Source organism: Erithacus rubecula (assembly GCF_903797595.1).
Source record: "Erithacus rubecula genome assembly, chromosome: 4".
Classification (NCBI taxonomy): domain Eukaryota; kingdom Metazoa; phylum Chordata; class Aves; order Passeriformes; family Muscicapidae; genus Erithacus; species Erithacus rubecula.
In genome coordinates, this window is record NC_136686.1 from 35893762 (window position 1) to 35916986 (window position 23225).

At 36.5% G+C, this 23225-nt stretch overlaps 2 protein-coding genes across 5 annotated transcripts in view; both read right to left on the reverse strand.

The window, feature by feature from the left end:
* Positions 1 to 8148, reverse strand: part of MYRFL (myelin regulatory factor like) — a gene marked incomplete at its 5' end in the record, with an annotated part of 38340 nt that extends 30192 nt beyond the window's left edge. The window contains 3 exons of the mRNA XM_079304467.1: positions 1548 to 1638; positions 2655 to 2708; positions 8103 to 8148. Coding sequence (XP_079160593.1) covers positions 1548 to 1638; positions 2655 to 2708; positions 8103 to 8148 — 191 coding nt within the window. The remainder of the gene's footprint in view (positions 1 to 1547; positions 1639 to 2654; positions 2709 to 8102) is intronic.
* Positions 8149 to 10085: 1937 nt separating this feature from the next.
* RAB3IP (RAB3A interacting protein) overlaps positions 10086 to 23225 on the reverse strand; it is a 32271-nt gene continuing 19131 nt past the window's right edge. For all 4 annotated transcript variants that reach the window (XM_079303287.1, XM_079303286.1, XM_079303288.1 and 1 more), the window contains 5 exons: positions 18850 to 18978; positions 16541 to 16653; positions 13028 to 13127; positions 12851 to 12920; positions 10086 to 10453 (listed from right to left, as the gene is read on the reverse strand). In XM_079303287.1, coding sequence (XP_079159413.1) covers positions 10371 to 10453; positions 12851 to 12920; positions 13028 to 13127; positions 16541 to 16653; positions 18850 to 18978 — 495 coding nt within the window. In that variant the 3' untranslated portion in view covers positions 10086 to 10370. The remainder of the gene's footprint in view (positions 10454 to 12850; positions 12921 to 13027; positions 13128 to 16540; positions 16654 to 18849; positions 18979 to 23225) is intronic.

Sequence of the window (23225 nt, forward strand, 5' to 3'; positions counted from 1 at the left end):
AAACATAGCATAACAATGAAATATCAATTACATGTATATCAATGAAATGCCTACTTAGCAAAGGACCTGGCAATTCTTTTTCTCCTTTCACTGATAATGTGGAAGGTATTACTGTGGGAAAAGATGAAGAAATCACATGGTGCTTTACATGTGGTGTAAGAGAAAAATAAATGTAATGCTGGTGGCCTTTCTGATGCAAGATGATTTTTAATGGAAATTTCAGGGTACTCTCAAGACCTTGGTGGTAACAGCACCCTTTTTATTGCACATGACATTATGGAATTCTGCATTTTATACATTTATATGGAGGCTTTTAATATTTTTCTCCTTTGACTTATTTTGACATGTTCCTTTATGAGATTCTATTCTGTTTATGCACAAATTTTCTTCACTACAGATACAGACCTGTACAGATCTAATGATTCACTAAAAGCTCTTAATGCTGTAAATAATGAAATAGAACTGTAGCATTAGTATAAAGTCCTGTTCAGTCTCCAAACCCGTAATAGTTTTAGAGATGTTTAGAGATGTTTTTCTTGCATGTAAGTACTTTGTAGCACTGTAACTATAATATTTAACTTACTTAAGATATAATAGCATATATATACACACATTACATTTCTGCTATTTTTTTTGTATAAAAGCAAAATAATATTTTAAAGTTGTTGTACCAAAGTTCAATAATCTTGTTAACCTAAAACACATTCAGTCACTCTAACAATAAAGGTTATGGGTATCTAAATACAACCTATTCTTCATTCTTCTTTACTTTTACAGTGTGGGCAAGGAGAATCAATTAATTTTTCATTATTTAGAACAGGTAGGAGGCTATTTGGCCCACTTTAAGTAAACATGTGCAGCTGAGTCTGTCTAGAATGAAAAATTCCATGTTTATTTATTTTTACAACATCCCTTCTTGCTCTACTTCTTGGCAAGTGTGAGTGTCAGTCAATTTATTAATAGTATTTTGTCTTGAATAACATCCATCTGACAGTCATCTAGATGAAAGATTTAGGGTTAAGGTCTTTGATAGATCTATACTACATAATTTACCACCCTTGACCATAACCCTTTGCACAATGTATCCTCTGATAGTACTAAAGTTAGTCTCTAAAGAGACTGATGAACAGTTTCTGTTCTGAGCTAAGTATTAGACTGAAAACAGTAGCTTTGCTTCCTTCAAACTGGGAGACTTCCATCATTCTCTCCATTCATAATAGTCTACTTTCATCCCTTATTCTGTACATAAACAGTAAATTAGCACTTATAGGAATGTTAAAGTAACAGCTCTGCATTTAATGTCACAATTAGCTCAACAGTTGTGAATTAACTCAGACTTCATTATCATTTGTTCTGTTGAACAAGAAGACAACCATATTTCCATTGCTGGCTGCAGTTCATTTTTTCTAAGTCTTCCTATGCAGCTTCAAGAAACAATGCCAAGAGAGCCACAATCCTCTTGAAACTCAGATTTTATCATGGCACTAATTAAAACAATTCAAGAGCTGTGGCTAAAGAGATTAAGTACATGTTGCAATAATACTTACAAAGTTCCAAACTCTAAGTCACTACTAATGAATTCTTCCAGCAGGCTTGTATCCACCATGGGATTTTCCAAGGCTCCATGGACATCTTGCCCTAAGGTTAAAAGTAAAAAAGACAAAAATTCAGAGGGAATTGTCAGTGTTTCAGAATAAGTGATGCTGCCAATGGTCCTATACAAAGGAAAACCAAATCAGTCCTGTCTCACGTGTAACAAATGGCTCATGCTTCTGGTTTAGTCACACTGGGAAAAAGGATTATGAGAAATGCAAAGCAATTAACAATGGGCAGAAGTAGTGCAGATGACAGTGCAGCACTGGGCAAACACCACTGAATGCATGGCATTAACCTTTCAGGGAATTACTACAGCAGCAGGATGAAAGACCTCAGTCTGCAACTGAGAAAAAGGGTTTAGAAGATAATTTCCAACTCTTTGACACTGAGGTCTAAACAGTTGTTGGGTTGAAGATCAGACAAGGTTGTCTTACACAGATCCACTTGGTACATTAGTACTCACAAGTACTGCAAGTGAATTTCTGCTTTAAAACTCCATTTAAAACTCCACTATCTGAGTTCAAATACACCCAAGTAAAGCTTTGAAAATGTTTGATTGGAGGCTTCCTTTTACTCTGCCTAAAAAAATCCAGCTCACTAACAGTTAGCAAATAGAAAGGTGCAGTACTTTGTCCTTTGTTGCTTAGTAACTGAAGGCTATAAACAGATTTTATGATTATAAAGTTTCCGGAATTCATGACAACTTTCATAGAAAGTCAACAGGCACTCATTAAAAAACTCAGCCAAGCAGCCCTACTCTGCAGGCTCCCCACCTCTGCAGCAAGCCTTCCATAAATACAGGTGTGGCCAGTCAATGCAAAGATAAGGACCTTGATATTCCTGCTTGAGTTGCAAGTTCCTGTCCCACTTCACACATGATAAAATGGACCAGCCCAGAGCTGTGAGGCTCAGCCCTAGAGTCTGACACCAACTGTGTCCCCTCAGCTCAGCAGCAGCAAGTGGAAACACAAAAGGCTAAATGCTAAAACCAGGAGTAGTCGATGCCTTCAGTGCATTTGCTGTCTTCTCACTGTTACTAACCTGCATAGGACACTTACCTAATATATCTTCAGTTCCTTTTCCAAAGCCTTTGTCTGTTCCTTCTTCATCTACTGTTTAGAAAGAACATTCATGCAAGCAGAATCTAAAAATCCACCACCTTGCATAGGATTCCCTCATGTGTCTGTCTTAACAAATAAATCCACGTTGCTAATAAGCATTTCCCAAATTGCTTTGTGATCATAGATTAATCTAGGTGTTGGTGGTGCTGCAGGCTTAATTTTGACTGCCTTTCACTGGGGGATAGCAACTTGGAGGTGTGCTCTTATAGATCCTCAATGTACTGATGTTGTATACAAAACTGTCCCATGCACTCCAGAGAATAGATTCAACTGATGCAGCCACTAGCTTATCTCTGTTCCAAAACTGGAATGCACAAATTCTGGAAGCAGCAGCAGATCACTTTGCAAAACCAGCTGGAGAGTGCAAAAGAGCCTGGTTTTCCTTAGCAGTCTTCCTCAAATCTGTTGGATTCTCATCTTTTCATTCTTTGTGTCTGAATGCAGGGTCCTCCTACCTTGAATTATAAATCCTTCTCCTTTTACTAATGAAGTTCACAGAAAAATGATCCAATAGCCTTCTTCTTTTACCCTGCCTGTTCTTCCTGTTCAAACCACCAAATCCTCATGTGGGATGGTAGAATTTCATTACTAACTTGAGGCCAGAAATCAAATACAAAATGTTTTTCCTGTACCACACAACCAAGAATCCTTTATTTTGACTAAGATCAGGAACAGGCTCCTTTGAATCAAAGAATACAGCTCTAAATCAAACATGGACAAGGACTTTCAAATGGACATCCCACAGTTCAGAGATCAGCTCTGTTGCTAAGTGATGGTAACAGAAATATCTATGGCTTCTTAATCTCTCCACTTTGCATGAACAGCTAAATGGGGAGGAGGAGGATGGAAGAATAAGCAGTGCTGGGAGAGGAAGGAAGCACACCAGAAAGACAGGCCACCACTAATGAATGTTTGTGACGCAGGTGCATGCAACAGTGGGCACATTTTGCTGCCCTGCAGAACTTAACTTTGTTAATGCACTTTCCAGGTCAGTGACATGATGTGCTTGCACTGGCATCTGCTTCAGCAGAGGAGGACTTGTAGGATCACATGCAAATTTATTTTAAATGGTGGCATCCAGTTCACAAGCATTTGATCACAGTAAGTACTTAACAGATAGGGGCAGTATGCAAGATGGTCACTCACCTGGATGTTACATGCTTGTAAGAGCAGAGAACTCTGTGTATGAGGCAGGACAAGCCCTGAAGTGAGGCCACTGTAAACACAGCTTCCTGCACAGAACCATGTGCCTGGCTAAGAGTTGCTGCAGGATATGTGGAGTCAGCAGCCTCAATCATCATCTTGTGCTCTGTTTGCAGTTCACAGTTCACACTGCAGTGTGCCCAGACATCTCTGGGAGAGTCTGCACTGAGTGACCCATTCAACCTTGGTGTCACTGTGCAGAGGGTTCACAGACAGATGTTTGCAGAACTCACACTGCAGTCACAGACTGTGTATTTTTCTCATGTCTTCATAAGCTTGATACTTTTGTTGTTTGGTCCCCAAGTCTAAAACCTGTCAGTACTAGCACTCTCTTCTGTTTCCCTGTCCATTCTCACCTGGCCACAGGCCCCCCAGGGATTAAGTATGAACTCCAGCCTCTTAATTTGGCTGTTTCTCTTTGGCAGACAGCCCCTTCTTTCCTCCAGACATGAAGCTCTCATCACCTGGCTCTTCAGCTTGACCCTATGGTCCTGTGATCAAGTCTCAATTCCTGAAAAGCGTACCTTGACCAATTCTCCCAACACTTTCAGGTGGCTTTATGTATACCTGCATTTAAATCAGCTGCCTCCTTTTCAGTGGTATCTAAAAGGAAAGTGAAGGATGGGGGACAGAGAAATAGTATTGACTAAAAATCAATACTAAACTAATAATCTCCTGACATTAAAGAGGATGCCAGGAAGCTCCCAGACAAGTCAACATATGTGTAATAAGATCAGTGTTAAAATATCAGCTGCTTTACACAGGAAACAATCCTTATATACAGCTCAAGGTGTAAAAATGGCACAGAAAACATGGTCAGTGTTCAGTAACATTTGCTGAACAAATCCATGCTTACTACAAAGCCTTGCAACTTGAGAGATGTGATTCTGCTTGAGAATTAATAACTGATTTCCATCTAAAGACACTTTACCATAAAAGTCTTTTTTTTTACTAAAAGAGGCTTTGAAACTTTATGAGCTCCACTATACATGCTCCAGTCAATGGAGCTGAACCTCATTGACTTAGACTAAGGTTAGTATTACTTATGGGGCTTACAGGCCCTTCTTTTGGGCCAAAGGACTGGTTTATTTAAATCGTGCACAGAAGCCCAGCTCATTTTGACTGGACCTGCTGTCATTGACACAACCTGCAGAGCTACAAGGTCTTAAGTATAAACCAGCTATAGCCAGCCAGGAGCTATCACAGCCTACACCTGTTACTCCAAATTGTAAAGAATGAGTTAAGATAGACTTTTTTTCCCCAGAGTTACATTTTTATAGAAACAAATCTCACCATCCATACTTTATATTTTTCATTTCATCTTTCATTCCTATTTCAAACTCTCATCCTTAAAATGGCATGTGGCACCTCTGGGGTTTAAGTGTTTTGTATTTTCAGGGCATGTTTCTTCAGTGGTTTCATTATTTACCACAAACTCCAATCTATATTCCACGTTACCCATGCAGAAGCATGACCACACAGAGAGGTGATGATTCCACTAAGGAAGAGATTTCTTTAGATCACAGACAGCACAGACAAAACACATGCATTTCAGACATCTCAAATAACCTTACAACAGAAAAGACTGAGTTCAACAGTGCAACTAGGCTGACCTTCTACCAGCTCTCTCAACCCACTGATAACATCAGCAAGAACAGATTGTTCTGCCACACACAGGTGGAAGAGCTAATCAGGAGCTCTGACCTTCCCTTGACAAATAGGAACTTATTGACTCTAAAATTCAAATGTTTTAATTATAATCACTCATTTCAGAAGGAATAACAGGGGAAAAAGCTGCATCAAAGATGAAATCTCTAATGTGCAAGTGAAATGAAACAGAAAAAAGTGAGAACTCAGCTATACAAGACAAAAGCCATTTACTTGAATGAGAAAAAGCCAAGGTCAAATCCCAGAGTCATATCTAATCCAAAACGTCTATCAACTACTCAAAGAAGTGATTACCAGGAAAATAAATATTATCTCACTTTCCTTTAAAAGAAAATCCTGTTTCAGACTTTCCCCTCTCAATACTGCAGATGCAACTTTGCCTTATGAGTGAGCATCAAAACAAGCATGCACTGTAAAGAATTACAGCACAGGGCAGAGGGGACTCTTTTTGTTCATGAATTTCAAATAATCTTACAAAGCAGATCTATAGATTCACTAACTTTCAGCTGATGCATTTGCAAGCCAAAACCAAAACACTGAGGAACCAATCAATAGCACCATTTCCCACTTGATATTGCAAGATCCAGTTTTTTCATAGCCTTGATAAACAAGGTTCTGACACTGCTATGACTAATCACAGGGACCACCTAATCAACCCTGGCAATTCATGACTCTTACTTCATGAGGTTTTGCCTCACTGAGGTATTACAAAGCCAGCCCACATGCTGTAGTGCTAAACTGCAGAGATGCCACTTCCAAGAACTAGCTTTGTGCTCAGTAAATGTAACCTCTGGTTGAAAAGAGGGTTAACCACCTCTTCACTTCACCTTGCTCTCTCTTCAGGGTTACCTGTGGTTTGTAACACTAAGAGAGCCTACTCCACACAGAATGGGTGATTAGCTATTGCAGCCTTGACACATATGTGTGCCCAAATAACAAAATTCAGCCACCTAACAGCATCACTGCCTGCTGCACGGCCTTAGCAGACCTTTGTCACATTCTAATGGAACACAGCAGAACCACACATTATGGAAGGGACATGACATTCCCAAAGGGTTTTGTTTTTCCTGTAATTCAAAGGAATCAACAGGCCTTCTCCCCTTCACACTGGAACAGACTATCAAAAGACCTTTTAAAAAGTGTTGTAAGTAATAATTATATAATTTATAACAGTAATTGTCATTAAAGAGGTCATACAGATAAAATGCCTGCCACACCTTCTACCATCAAAGTATCATTGTCACAAAAGTCAAGAGAAGCTAAGCTCTACTCCCCAGAAAGCTGTTTTCCAAGAGGATGTCTAAAAATGTAGGGGTTTTAAAGTAATTAATTTTCAACATTACCTTGATATTTAACAACTATGCAGTGCAGCAGTTAAAAAAAAAAAAAAAATCCTGATAACAAGTATTATGCTGCTGAAAGCAAAGCTAAGAAAGTTTGTTAGCCTTTCAACTCCATGACATAAACTGAACTTAAGGAATATGGCATGAATTTCCTACAATCTATAAACAACATATTTGCTGGCTAGCAGCCCCAGACTGTAGCTCACCAATTTAAATTTCTTGGTTTAAATGTATTTCCTTGATCAATTTTTTAATGTACTAGTTTGAAATTAAAACTTAAAAGTTACAGCTGCCACCTCTCATCCAGGCCAACAGAGGGGCAGGGGAAAAAAACACAAAAAGAAAATCACAACAGAAAAGGTAATTTCCCAAATTACTTTGAGATCAGTGAATACCTGCATAGGTAATAGATGGAAAACAAATACAAATAAAGCACCTTAGAAGAGTTAATGTATCAACAACAAAACAAAAATCAAAGTGCAAACATAAAGGAAAATAATTAGTAAATAAATATAAAAGTAAGAAGCCTTTGAACACATTATCAGAGTTTAAAAAAATTGCAGTTCTATTATGAAATCTATTAGGAAGTGAATTCTGTAGTAAGAGAAAGTGATGAAACTAACTGGACCAGTTTGAATAGAAAATGTCTTGGAGAAAAAGGACAGATGATCCCAGTCAAAAGACAAAAATGTCCAAGTTTAACTTCTCAGAAGGGTCCTGAGGATACCAATTTTTACCAATTCAGAATCAGGCCATTTCAGAAGAACATTAGTGGAAAGAAAACCCTCTTAACCCGATATGCTAAAACTGAGAAGCAAGCGAGATCTCTAACCACATGAAAATCTCTAACATTCCAGAAGTGTTACACTGCAGTGAGTTCTCAGTCATTTCCCAGTTTTTCTTCAAGGCAATTATCTCACCCGTACTGCAGGCTTTTCTGGGCCTGCCCTGCCTTTGGTACTCTGACCAGAGCACAAAGAAAAAAGCAATGCAGCACATCTGTGCTATTCATAATGCTTTATTCTGATATTGTCTTCCACAATAGCTTAGTGTAAATACTTCTTTGGATTTCAGAGTACTTCTTCCTCATTTCTTCCTCAATTACCCCCAAGCAATTACTGGTTTTGCTGCCACCAAAAATTGTTAAGGCTTCTTTTGAAACTAGTCTTACCTTCAAAGAACTGCTGCAAGGCTTCATTTTCTCCCACCACATCCATGAAAACCCAGTAGAAGTGTTTTGCTTTCCTATTACTTGAAGATCTCCTGCTGGGACAAATGCACTCTCTTCCAGATGATTATGAACATGCCAAGGAACACATCATGGTTTTGTCAGAGGTTTCAATGACTTTGTCCCAGCTGATATAATTTCTCCCTAACTAGAGTCAGGGTTATACTTAGGCTTTATGTAAAGGATTAAAACTACACTTACAGGAGAATCTAACAAAGCTTTTGAGGCAAGATGATGTGGGTTCTAGCCAGCCAGTAAGTCTAATGTTCTCATTTTAAGGACCTTTGGTCCCAGTACTAATTACACATGCGCAAAAAATGCAGCAATAAAAATTACTTATCTTGTCTTTGTACTTTCACACAGGTCATGTAATTAGCACTACCGATGAAAGCAGTTAGTGCTACTGATGAAAGCAATAGTATCAAAAATGCAAGAGCAAAGCCATCGCTGGTAGGGAAGTAGAACTTCTATGTTGTTACTATTACTAACAAAACCAAAACACATTAGCCTGTTTGTCTAAGGTAACATTGGAAAATATGGGAAAGCAGAACATGGAACAAAGCTCCTTTAAGCCCAGCAGCAAACACTGTTTCACTTTATTTTAGTCCATCTTTAAACTCTGAAAACTGCCCATTCTGTCACCACTAAGGAAACGGGAAAAAAATACCCAAATGTTTTGAGCAGACATCTTAAAAAGGCATTTGGTTATGAACAAATGTTCCAATGAAGTCTCCCCAGTGAGGGGAGGTTGAGGAAAGTATTCCCTCAGTACTAAAATAGCCCAGGTTGGACATACATACTCCATTACTAATATCAAGGTTCAGTTGGCATTTTTTACCTTAACATTGAAATGTCCAGTCAAAGCCAACACTTGAAAAGTGTTTTCACATATATATGAACAACACAAGCATGGAATTAAATTTCATTGCTCATTCTATTGACTTTTATGAAAACTGAGAACATTACAGCAAGACTATGATGAATCATCTTGGTCTTGTTCAGCATCAAAGAGATCTGTATCCACTGAGATGCTTCTTGTTAAAAACCCAACTGTATAAAATCACATTCTAGTCAGTTTACCTGTCAAAGTTTTAATCTTGTGTGCAACTAATGAATAGTTATCAGAAGTGAGATCCAGTGCTTTTCCAAAAAGGCAAGTCTACTACATGCCCACAACCATACTCCTTCTAATAGCATCAACTATCTGCTTTCAGCTGAGAATGCTCAGGAAAAGAATGACCACTTGAACTTGAAGTGCCAAAGAAAGACTTCCAACAGAAAACGCATCACTTAAGAGGCCAGGATCATTTCTTGGGGTTCTCTGACACAATTTTTTTTTATACACACAAAGTGTAACAATATATGGAAATTACCATCAGCATGTTAAAGAAATCACATAATAGAAATTTCCCAGTTTCAAGAAGAACTATGGAGAAAATTATGTATAAGACACTGAAAACTGCAAATCCCAGAAGAGTAGGAGAAAGATCTAATTTAAAGGAATAAAGAAATTCTAATGAAGGAAAATTGGAGGGAAAGAGGAAGGTTTTAGCAGTCATATAGGCATCAGATGTCTAACTAAAGAGAAAACAAGATAATTTTATTGTTCCTTCATATTAGAGAAGCACCATTTCTTAAAGAGAAGATACTCAGGTTTCTTGTGCTGTGACTCGTCACTATGTGTTTCTCTTCTTACATACATATTTTTAAAAATTACAAGTATAGGAAAGCAGTAATTCAAACAATTCCAAGTTCCCCCAGATGTCTGTTAGCTGTACTGGCATACATGCATAGAGAGCTACATAAGTGTACCTAAACACTACTATGAAGAAAATTTATTCACTCTTCATAAAATCAGTTTTACATTTTGAAGTGTCCTGCTGGGGAGGTTGACATTATTCTGCATCACAAACACCAGAAGACAGATTGTTTCAGATTAACACTTTAATCAGAAGTTTTGTTTTTAAATGTAAATTACAATCACTAATACACCTGCAAGTGCTTACCACATTTGTTCAACTAAGTGTTATATGTACGCATATACAGCATAGGTCAGTTTAAAACAATCACAGTACTTCTTAGTGCCATCTGCAAATGGAGAAAGATCTTGGACCCACTTTGTGGAAATAAATATCAAGTGACAAAAAAAGGTTCAGCAATTTTAGTTATGTATATTCAATGAAGTTCATGCATGCGCAAGAGTAAAAAGTCTTAGAGCTCTTCCTTGTAATAGCCAAGTTTTGCTAGTGACATCTCTCGTCTCAGCTGCATAACTTCCCAGAACATCTGATCCACTAAAAAAGACAGAAATATCATTAAATATACCAAATTCACATTTTATTTTAACTGATGTATTCAGGTTGCTTTACTCTACATGACTTTAGGGGAACTTCATAACAAACATCTGGTAAAATCAGCATTAGTATGTGTAAGGGCTAACTGTGTTGGTTGTGACAAAATTTGTTCAAGTACATACTCTAAATATTCTAAATGAGAGTCCTAAAAAATTCCTAGATTTCTTTAAAATGAAGAACAAAACTATAACAGTACTTCTTGTCAGCTTTAATTAACTGCAGTTTCACTGCCCCTTGACCCATCTTCTGTGAAATTAAATGACTACAAAAAGAAAAAATAAAGCTTGTTGAATAAGAATTGTTTCACCAAATAATCTGCAATTTTCTTATTCTTTTGCCATTTATAATCTTTCTTGCTCCCTTTTTCTAAAGTAATCTGCTAGCAACAATAAACTGGGTACCTGTTTTTCTTATTTCATCTCTATCTTCCTAAATGTGATAAGTTTAATGCACAGCTTAAGCTTCTAGATGTCACAGCAATACAAATCAAAATCAATCATCAAAATCACATTCAAGACAAAATTTCCATGCAGTCAATGATGTAGAATGTCTACAAATATCATTAGCCTGAGCAACAAGTGTGGGGTCTTCCCTACCATACTTCAAAAAACACTTTTGTAAAAGTGACCTCTGTCTCAAAAATTATATGATGCATTAGTAGAAATCCATGCAGCACATTGTACAACAATTATGGTAAGTCCCTACATTCTTGTGAAAGTATTGATGAAATCATTATAAAGCTAGAAATGCAAATTCTATGTTCTAGTGGTAAAAAGGACAACTGAACTAAAACACCAAACTCTTTTTTTTTTTTTTTTCCCACAAACTTCTTCGGAAGAATAAATCAATCTGATAATGCTGAAAATATTTCATTATATGACATTAAAAAAATAATTTTTTTATCTCAGTAGTAAATTAAACAATTTTTAGTTGAAACTTCAAAGGTCCTTTTGGTCAAAGTAAAAGCCTTTAAAAGCCAGGAAGAGATGACTATAGGTGAGGTAGCAAAGCGGGGCTAATTCTAGCCAAATTCTTGATGAAGCAAATCCACAGAGACTTGAAAACTGGAATAATGAAATGCACAGACATCCATAACATTACAATGTTTAACTGTTTTACTTTACTTTTAAAAATGCAACTGAACTAAAAGAAAAATTTACATTTTCATAATGAAAGCAAATATTTTAATTTACTATTGACATGGGGCTAATGACACTTTTCCCACTATCTGTGCTCAGTATTTCTGGGAGCCTGAGTGATATAATCTGTTTCAAAAAAAATTGTACTGAAAGCTGTTCTGCAATAATTTTTGAGCTGGACAGCAAATACAATTAAATCAACACTGCACAGTTTAAACACAGTCAAATCATATTCTTTTCCTTTTCTAGTGATAAACAGGTAAAATGGTCTTGAAAATGAAAACAAAACTACACTGCCAACATGCAATATTTTTTTAAATTCTGGAATTAAGCAACCAGGCGCACCATGAATATTTTTTCACAAACATCTTCTTTTATACAGACATACTGGAACCACAGATAAGCAAATTTCTGAATTACTGTGCAGACACAGTTCAAATAAGCTGTTGCTGGATTTTACATTCTGATATGACCAAAGCAACAGGGTAACAAAGGTAGGGAACCCCACCCTGCAAGCCACAGCCTGAAGCAATGGCAGTAAAAAACACATTCCTCTTTTGGGGTGGAGGGTAATCAAGCCTTACATTTATAACCAAAGCCCTAACCAAGATTTGGCCATTGCCACTGCAATGATCTCATTTCAGATGGACTCAGATGAACGATTACAGGTTTTCTATATAATAAAACATTACCTGTTTACATTATGCAATTTAACCCAAAACATTGTCTTTCTTGCAAGTTCCCCCTGAAAAAATAGTCTGACAAGAACAGCTGTCTCAATTGCCACTGCACAAAACACCAAGCTAAAGAAAAAACAGCCCAGATCTAACCAATCTGAAGTTTTTGCATCCAAAATACCTCCACATTCTGTCACATTCATGACAGAGATTTGATTTTTGACTACCGTGTGGAAAAACTCTGACTGACTCCCCTATATTTTGTTTTAACATTTCTTACTGCAAAAGGGGACTTTTAAATGGACTGAAAACCAATGCATTATAATCCATTGTTTTAAAAAATAACAGTATTGGAGAGTAAAATATCACCTTATTCTCAAATTACAACAATGACTATTAAACTGATAACTTGTAATGTCAGGTCACAGCTAGCAACTTTACTGCACAGAGAGCAACTTCTAGGAATAGGCACTATGTAAATGTCTCTTTATGTAGGTCAAATATGATTCTTTTATACTCACCATCTTGCTGCTTCAACAGTCCTTGCTGGATGTATCGAATATATGTAAAGAAGTTACACACAGAAGTGATCTAAATTCATATAAAAATAATAGTGGTTAATGCAATTTTGTATAAAGGTATGGAAAAAGTTGCTAAATAACTACTACACAAAATAAAATCATAGTAAATCTACTTACCCTGTAACGACAGAAAGGAGAAATGTAGTAATAACTGCTTGAATCTCCTAATTTGATTCTATGCTTGCATGACTTACTTTGTCCACTGAGAGCACATTTCCTACAAATATAAAGGTCACATGATTCAATAAACAAATCTGACATTATTGTCGAAACACATGCATGTGTTTATGGTGCTAATGTAACTGTTTCATATTGGCACAGATAGATGAGTCTGTACCTTCATTTTACAAGCTGCAACTATTACATTATGTTAGCAATTATTTTACTTCTAGAAGGCCTAATTTAATTTCAGTACTGGTGCATTAGGATGGTTTTTTTTGAATTCTAAAACTTTCTTCAGCTCTGGGAATACACCTCCATATTCACTAATTTAAATTGGCTTAACAACTCTGGCACAGTGGGATTTCTTTAATTACCTCTTGATATGTCAAGCATTTTTTTAAATTATCAGTTTATGCCAACATTTAAATAGATTTTTTTTTAAGTTCCGTTTGCTACTGTATTTCATCCCAAAAAAATCAGCCCCACAAAAGAGCAGACTTCTGAGATGCATTTTAAATCCAGTTTTGCATTTATCCCCAAACTGAAATCAGATTTTACATCCAGTGTATAAAATCTTTTGGGACGAAGGAAAATGGGCTGTCTGGCAGTAATTCTTTCTGTTACCATCACAAAAAGTGAGAGTGAAATAATCAATTTCCTTCTGGTGTATTGCAACTATGCAGTATTCAGGAAAGGTCATTAGTCACCACAAACTTCCAAAAAAACCCCCAATTTAGGAAAACAATGAATTTTAAAAGATGAGAAGAATTTGATTTACTCGGAATGTCTGTATTACAGCATCTCAGATGAATTGGGTTGTCATGGCAACCACTGTTTCATTAATTTTAAAAGCTGCTGGTTCTTCTTTCTCCCATTTCTACCTCATGAAATTGGGCAGTCTAAGAAGCTTTCAAAAGTGAAACAAAAATTACTAAGCTTCTGTGGTTCTGAACAGTGGCTCAGCAGCCCTTTTAAATTGCCTGCAGCTGGTCTACAGAACTATGTAAAACAGGAGAAAATTGAAGAGTGTATACGATTTTCCACAGCTATTTATGAGGACTGACAGCAATTCATTGATACAAGAAATCCTAAAGTAGCTGAAGCAAGCTGGATCACAACTTCAGTCTAGCTTTTGTCAGAATACAAACTTTCAATGCCAGGAAAATAAAATCTTTTTTGTTTTCTGGTTACATAATTGCCTCCTCTATGTTGTCTTCCATCAAATCAGTTAAATGCTGAGCACTCCTGCTGGTGACTCAGTTTCGTGCTGTACAGCACATGCAGCTCAGTGCTTTGTTCCCCAAGGGGACAATTATGGGAATCTTCTGGGGAAACCCAGCTGTCTTTTGTTAAGGCAGCACTCACTACACACCATCACAGTTACCATTCAGTAAATTCTGTATATTCAGAACCTTTCTGTACTACTATTACAGCTCTGTCCTCCATCCCTCACTATGCTATTTGGGCTGTTAGCCACTATTTTATCTGTCTGCTCCCTCACACAAATCAACAACAAAATGCAAATGTACAACAAAATTACTTCTTTAAGACTAGCTTGTTTTAACTCTAGCTTTTTTTTATAGCTCAGTTCATCTATATTAAGTTTGTCTAGCTTAGTTTGTCTATATTAAGTTACCCATTTAAGATGACAGCTTCAATAAAAAAAGCGTTTTGCACCGTATAAAAATAAAAACCTGAAACTGCTACACTGATCCAGTGAAAACTGCAACACCTGCTTCCATTCAGTGCCAGTAATAACATATAAGGCAAAGCACAATTGCTGTCAAGTTACACTCAAATACTGCAGATTCCTTACCTATTACTTATCTACAAGCAGCACCACAGTTTCTGTTAATACAGAAGAGTTGGAAAAGGAAAAAATAATTTGCTTGACCTCTTGGTATATCTAAAATAACTAAATTACAACTCATGCATTGTCATCTCAAAACATTAATCTCTATCTTGACAAATATTTAAGGATTTTTAAGTTTTGATTTAAAAGTTAACCCACACTGGAGAAAACAGGCTATGAATCTCCAGAAATTTGAGTGATGCAGCTGAGTCTCCTGTCTGGCTAAGTATTTCAACACATCAAGATGTAGCAAAGTTGCTTGAAGCACAGTGACTTTAAATCCATTTGCCAGTAGTTTTTTAATGACATCTGACTTGTTTCAGTGGTTTCTGACTGTCCAGATTCTCTAGTGCTTTCATGGAATATAGTATGCAGTGGCATGTCTTGGATAGGAATTCACTACCCCTTGAGTAGCTCCATTACTGGTGTGGGCCCTTCTGATGAGAGGCTGCCACAGCTCGAGAAGTGTTCTAGTGATAGGAGGAAGTTGAAAAATATTTGAATGCTTGCACTTTGCAGACTAGAAGGAGTCAAAGACTAAGTAATAAAACACACAAAACATAAATTTGCATTTTATACAGCTTCTTTAAAGAGAAAATAAAGAATTTTGAGATGTGTCACTTGTAGTTTCTCTTACACTCAACAGCGGAAAAACAAGTATTAAAAAGCAATGGCAATGAGAAAGAAAAAAAAATCTTACAATCAGGTGAAAATATTTTGATAGAAGTTTTCTATCATAAAATTGAACTCTCTCAAATCAAATATTACAGAGTAAACTGTCAATTTTTCCAAAATACCTCCAACAGAAAGGTCAAGTGTTTCTCAAGACTTGGAAGGCTTCAGATTAATACCCAGATTGACCTTGCTTTTTTACTCTGACATCTACTAACACATCCTACAATCCCTTTCCTTTTCCACATCATCAAAGCCCCAGTGCATCAGGCAAGTCCTTCTCATCCAACTTGAATGTTTGTATCAATACCTGACAAGTCTTGCTTCACATTTCTCTAGGACCACCCCAGAATTTTTAAAATAGCCTTCCTTCCTGTCATTTAAATACTTCCTACTTCAGGCTCAAACTCTCATTAATCTTCTCTTCCACTTATATTCCCCCCTGCTCAAATTCAGAGGATTAACTCTCTATATTTCTCAAATATTTCAGCCACCTTTGTCAGCGTCCTACATATATCCTAAATTTTTTATGCCACGATACTCCAGATGTCATAAATCCAGCCTGTACTATTCCAATACCTCTTTCTTTCATGCTGCTTTCTAGCTGAGAGCCCCCAGCTCAAACTATCTGGTTTAAGTATCAGAATGGTCTTCTTCAAAGAGGTGAGAATGTTACTTTCAGGATCAATGCATCAAAACAAGCAAAAGTCAAGCTCTTCCCAAATGATAGTGTTCGTTCTATATGAGGGGTTTTTCTTTTAAGTTTCATTTATTAGTTGCTTACTTTCCCATAAAATTTGTAACAACAATCTTGAAGTCTTTGATTTTAGGAAATTAAATTTAAGATAGACAAATTTGACTGAGCTGACCAGTTGACAGCAGTTTTCTCAAGCCAAGAGATCTCAAATGAGTCAAGATTATCCCCCTGTGTTAGCTCAACATACTTTGGTCCCCCACATTCAACTGCAGAAGCTTTCACAAATCGAACAGGTTGCAAGCCAACAGGTTCAATGCTCAGAGTGTTGTTTTCAACAGCTTCCAGAACAGCTGAGGCCAACTGCAAGAGAAATTTAGAAAGCAGTTAGAAACAGTTCTGTTTCATCCACTGCCTCAAAGAAGTGACATGTTTCTTCTGGAAAGTTAAGAACATGGTGGTGGGAAGGGGTGAAAATCAACCCACCAAACACATATTCTATTACAAATAAGATTTCACTTTTATCATGAGCAAGAGGTACCATTTCCAGGCTCCTGTTTAAATTCTGCCCTACAAATAACCCTGCCCTCCCTGAGGCAATACAACTTCCTCTACAGCCAGGAATGCAATGAAGTATGTTTAAAACACTAACTTTATTTTCAGCCTTTCCTCACATACCCAAATAGCATATGTATTTGCACATGCTGTGCTCTTGTCAGAGACTGAATATGGCACGAACTTTATTTTAAAAAATTGGTCTAATTTTATTGTGTTCTATGAAAAATACAGAAGTATGCTGCATACATCTTGAATAGAACAAGTAAATGTTATGTCACTGTTTTTCAGCTAAAGATAACTCTAGCAAGGTGTTAAAACAAGATTGAACAATATATAGAAATGCCAGTTGCAACTTTCAAACACTAGTCTACTTAAAGTGCAATTTTGCTCAGGTTTTTTATGTTCACTCTTATAAACAATTGCAAGACACTGGAAATGTGACCATTTTGCTTGATTGGACTAAACACACCTACCCAAAACCACTGTTTCAAGTAATAGCCATTACTTAATTTTAAAAAAGATGCAGCTTACATTACTAATGAAATATTTTTGTGCTAAAGTTCCTTCCCACTAAGTAATATTGATATTTTTTCTATTGTACTTTAATTATTTAAAGACCAGAATGTTACTATTAAATATTCTCTCTGCCATCTCCCAAAAGCAGAACCCTACACATACACACAAGAGGCCACTAAGAGTTAATATAATACTTCAACCATTCACATAGCTGCACTTTCAATTATTCAGAAACATATTATATGTGCAATTTATTGTTTGGTTTAACTGTGCTAGCCTATCAATAGCCAAGTAAAATAGAAGTTAGTCACTACACACAGCATCTGGAAACAATAAATGGTGTAACTGACAAGTGCTAGAAGTCTCATTCTTCCTTTAAAAGGCAACACAAATCTACAGTAATTATATTACCAGTGAAGAACAAAATCCAAAATTAAGTTGCTGCAAAAGACAACAGGATAGCCTACTCACATATGCTGCAGAAGCAATTTAATTCCCATAGTACCTAGGTAAACTTTTTAGTGGGAGAGTTTCATATGATACTATACACCAACCATAACAAACTGGTACACAGTTAACTAAAAGACTGCATGTACTTATATTCAGCAAGTAACAATAGATGAAAATAATGGGAAAAGAACATAACACTTCAGGAAAACAAGAGATAAACATTACAAAGTAAATGTAGGATTTTCTGTGAGGAGTTTAATTTTATTAAAAAATAGTATCAATACTTAGGACTTTAAAATTTCTTGTTCTTATTTTAATAAAGATCTAAGAATATGCTCCTTTTTCCCTACTGACCTATACTACAAAAACAGCCTGTAAATGGTGCTTAAGAACAAAAACTAAGTAAAGCAGTTGGATCTGTAATCAGTTCCATGTTATTCTCAGAATAGGTAAAACTCCAATCTTTCCTTTTTATGGCAAAATGTATGGGAACAACACAAGGGAAAAGTGTCATAATTTGATTCCTCTAAAACCATATTTAACAACTGCCCCTGTGGAATCTTAAATCCCCAAGTCTAATTCTTGTAACTCAAACCTCACTCCAAGAAAAGGCCCAGACTATGCTTGCAGTCTGCTTTGACTGAGGGAAAAATCAGTCCACAAAATTAAATATATTGGTCTCTACTGCCCCCTATACAAACAAGGGGCAGAATATGACTTTGTACTTGAAGTATCAGGAAGAAAATTTCCATCCATTCCTACAAAGATCGGATCCTAACAGACAGGACTAATATTTGAAGAAGTAGATGTAAAAAGGCCATATCTGGACAAGCATAAATGGAATAGAATAGTGAAGAAAAAAATGGTCATTTCAATACTCCAGACCAAACTTTAGGACTTCACAGTAAATTGTCACACACTAATGAAACAAAAATGGTTAAAATTCATATTGAAAACAATACAGTAGTCTTTTGGCTCCATGTAACATATTTAAAGGGAAGACATCAGTGAGCACATTTAGACTATTTCCATTACCTCACTTTTGGAGAAAGTTAAACATGGAAAAATATCTTCTCGATAAATTTTGTCCAAGAAAGGACATGTTCTGTCCATAGTAGGCTCATCCTTCCAAGATCTGAAGTCATTGTACAGAGACAGGTCAGCCTAGAACATACAAAGATTCACATATTTTAGTAATGCAATTATCACACTAGTGCCTATCTTTTGCAAATATTGACAGGTAAATAATAAGAATTAAAATGCTTTCTATTGTGATGTAAAAATTGAAAGAATGTAATGTATAAAATGAAAGAATGCTATCATGGTTCAGCTACGAACACCTTGTTAAATCCACTTTCCTAAGCCTGTAAATTCAAGCAAATCAAAAACATACAATTTTCTATACACAGAGATAATGCATCTACTGGTTACCACTACACCAGGGAAAAGCTAATACCTTTCCCCTACTTCCTAAACTTACAGATAGCTTTGAAAAACTTAGCAAGAGCCAGAAAACAGTTTCCATCTTCGTGCATCTTCATTATAGTACTTTATATACTGTATATTTACATACATTACATTTTTTACGTACAGCATATGGGAATGATTTATGAGCCTGCTCCTCCCACAGCTCCTCTAGTCAAAGAGGAAATGCTAAAATTATCTATTATATCATGCTCAGATGAACCATGTTCTGTGTTAGGAAAAGGAAATTGTACCTGCTTTGAAAACACCTCGTTTTATCATCTTCAGGCTGAGATCAGTGAGCAGTAGGATCTATTTCCATTATGGGACAGTCGGTCCCATGGGCTTATTACCCACTAACAGCTAGAGCACACTGGGGTGCTCCCAGAGCACAATCTGCTTTAGGGCTACCTAACAAAGACCTTTCATAGGCTCCAACACTGCTGCAGGACACAACCAAGCAGAGTCAGGGTGAGTGCTTCTGACACATGCTCCTAATTCAGTATATAAAACCAGGGATATGCAACACCATCGCGCTCCCCAGGTGAAACATCAGCCTCAGACTGGTTTTGACATTCTGCTTCAGCATCTTTTGCCCTGTTTAAATCCCTTTCTTGAACTACAGCAGACCTATACTCCTAAAACTATAGGAAGGAAGTACACTGCAGGAGAAGATAACAAGAATGTGAATTTAAAATTTTGTACAATTAAAAAAATACAGATAATGAAATGGGGAAATAGCATATGCTAAAAATTTATTTTTAAACCAATTTAAAAGATCAGTATGCTGCTCTGAACCAACCTCAGTCTCTTTTTTCATTCCCCATGCTTCACCCCTTCTGAATTCTCAGGACTTTGCCATTCTTTTACATATATGCTTTGGGGAGTTCATTCATCACTTCCAGGGTTTTTTGATTAAACTTTTTTTTTTTTTTTTTTTTTTTTTTTTTTTTTTTTTTTTTTTTCCTTGAAAAAACCCCTACAAAATTAGACTGGAAAAATTGTTTTCCATTAGAGCCACTTGCATTACATTCAGGTACAATCAGGAACAACTATCTTAATTGAGCTAATCCATAAGTGTTCTGGTTGCTAAGCCACCATCTTCATTGTACAAGTGGAATTCAATAGGTATAATTTGCACCCTAAAGGAACATTTTGCACAACCTGAACTCATCTCAGTCTGGCTTAAAATTAATACAATCGAGAGATATCAAGAGAAAAACATTCATCTTTTATTTGTACTCTAGAATTCCAAAAATTAAGATGTATTTCTTATTAACTTGGTTATTTTCTTGATTTATTCAATTTTACCCGAACCTACAGTTTATAAAAAAGCTGCCTTGAAAAAAATTGTTCAGTGACCATAGCTTGATGATCTTAATTTTCAATCTACAATGTGTAATACATGTGTATCTCCTCCCTACCTTACATATGCTTTCACTAGATCCCAGTTTTGATTACCTGAAATTAAATATACAGTCAAATGCAATAATAATTCTAGTTGAATTTTTTATTCTTTCATTACAGTAAATACGACATCAGTAAAATACCTCAGCTCTTTGAACAACATTGATGCATTTAACAACATTTCTGGTGAGGGGATGATAGCTATCTGCTTAAGACCTGAGCAGCTATTTCAGCTTATCTCAATCTTTTAATATCTAAATTCATTACACACGTCTATTTATCCTAGAGGTTACTGCCACATGCTAGGAAATACTTCTCTGGGATGTTGGCAGCTTTCTAGCTCCACTGCACTTTAGGGTGGACAGCCAGAGACTCGTGACTCTGGCTACATTCCACAAAGAAATCTGAGAGCTGACCTGTATTTACACCCAGCTCCATCTCACACCACAAAGCTCCAGGTGGTAGACTCTACAAAAGTGTCCAAAGCTATTGGCTCAGGGCCAATACACAGCCCTGAGCAGAGGTACTCTTGACCACCTTTAGAAGTCAAGTCACCCAAAATTGGAAGAATAAGATCCAAAGAGTAACAGCTCAGTGACACGAACAACTAGGAAGAAGGGGACTGAACTAGGATTTCAGACCCAAGGTCCCAGAAATGCAAAATAATTTACCTTAGAGCAGCTACCAATAAAACCAGTAAACAAAATGACAAAGCACTAGACAACAGGAACAGCTGGGAAGGCATGTATCCCCTGCTTAAAACAATGTCCTAACTACCATGCCAAAGGCAATCTTGTTTTTTTCATCCCATTCTACATTCCATTAAATACTCCTGCTCAGAAGAGAAATTAAAATACTCAAGTCCCAGTGGGTGGAAAACCTGTGTGCTTCTTAGTGATTCTCTGGGCCACCACTGGAAGAAAGTCACCAGACTTGAAGTGTCTCCTTATGCAGCCAATAAGGTGAATTAACTAAAGAAAATTGTCAGGTAGACTGGTTCTTCTGCAGCATGTCCTCCATGACTCCCACCTTCTGTCCATGAGAAACTGAGATAAAACAGACTTCTCTGGTGTCTCACTCTTGCCCAACAGTTATAAACTTCACTGAGCCATGACTTTGGTGTGATGCTTACAAAGTAACTACATTCCATTCCAGCTCTCTCCTTTTCTGAAGGGCAACAAGGATTCAGTTTTAGCAAGGAAAAATCCTGGATACCATTGAAAGTGAGTAAGCAGGTTGTAAATAATCTGATTTTTTTTTTTTTTGAGTATGAAACACAAACTGGAAGATGCCTTAATTTTCTAGGTTTATAGTTAAATGATGTCCAGTACAAAAGACTGGCAAAATAAAGTATAAAGATCCAATCACCGTATTACCCCTCTGACAATAGCCAGCAGCCACAGAGCAGGCTGAAGAGACATCTGAGGGGAAGGATAGTGATGTATATTCTTTTACAGACTCGAGACTTCTAGTCTGCAGCTAAAGAAGCTTTCTAAACCAAATTCTTTTCCACCTTTTATGAATAACATATGAGTAACATCCCAAGAGGCTTTTCTTTTGTCACTTTGCAAGACTTTATTTTGAACATATTTTTAATCTTGTTTCTCTGTGACAATGTTTCATTATGTACTGACTAAAAATTATTTTCCTTTTAGCTTCCAGAGTTTTCATTAATAATTGTTCATTATTCATCTTCCCCATGTCACCTGAGAGTGCAGATTTTTCTTCTACCTCGAGTATCTCTACACAGAAATCTTTCCATTAGGTTTGACCATCTATGTCACAATTGCTAGTATTTTCAGTGTCCTTTCTGAGATGAATATATCATAGCCGTATGTACAGAAACACTCTTACTACATGTTTATACAGCAGTATAATACTTCTAGTTTTATTTATTCCTTTTCTAATAAATGTATGTCTTTGACCATCACTGAACACTGAGACAGGGTTTTAAGACCATGATCAACAAGGACACTAGATTTTTTTCCAGTACAATGTAGCTCTTACCAAGTTTCACAACTGCAAGCTTGCTAGTTGAAGTTTTTTCTGAAATGCCTCGTTTCTCATTTATTAATTTTTGGATTTCCTCTGCTGATCTACTACCCAGTAAAATAACCTCTTTCTCAATACTTTGGTCAATTTTCGCTACTACCATTCCAAGGACTCAAGTACCAACCCCTCACCTCAATATTTCCCTATTTTCAGTGACATGAGTAGATTTAAAAAACAAACCAACCAGAAAAACCAAACAAACAAAAATCCCCCTACCCACACAAAAAAAACCCACACACAGGCTACATGATTCCAGTGACTCGTCACCTGTTCTCTAATAAATTACTGGCCACTTTCACCCACTACTTATCTATAAAATTATTCTTCCTCTTTTCTGTGACAGTTTATACAATGCTTATGAAAGTTTATGAACTTTCAGTAATGGACTTCATAGAAAAGCCACGCAGGACTTATCATTCAGTTCTGTTGTTTGGGTTTTTTTCATCACTACATGCAATTCCAATATTTGAAATCTTATCTCATATTCC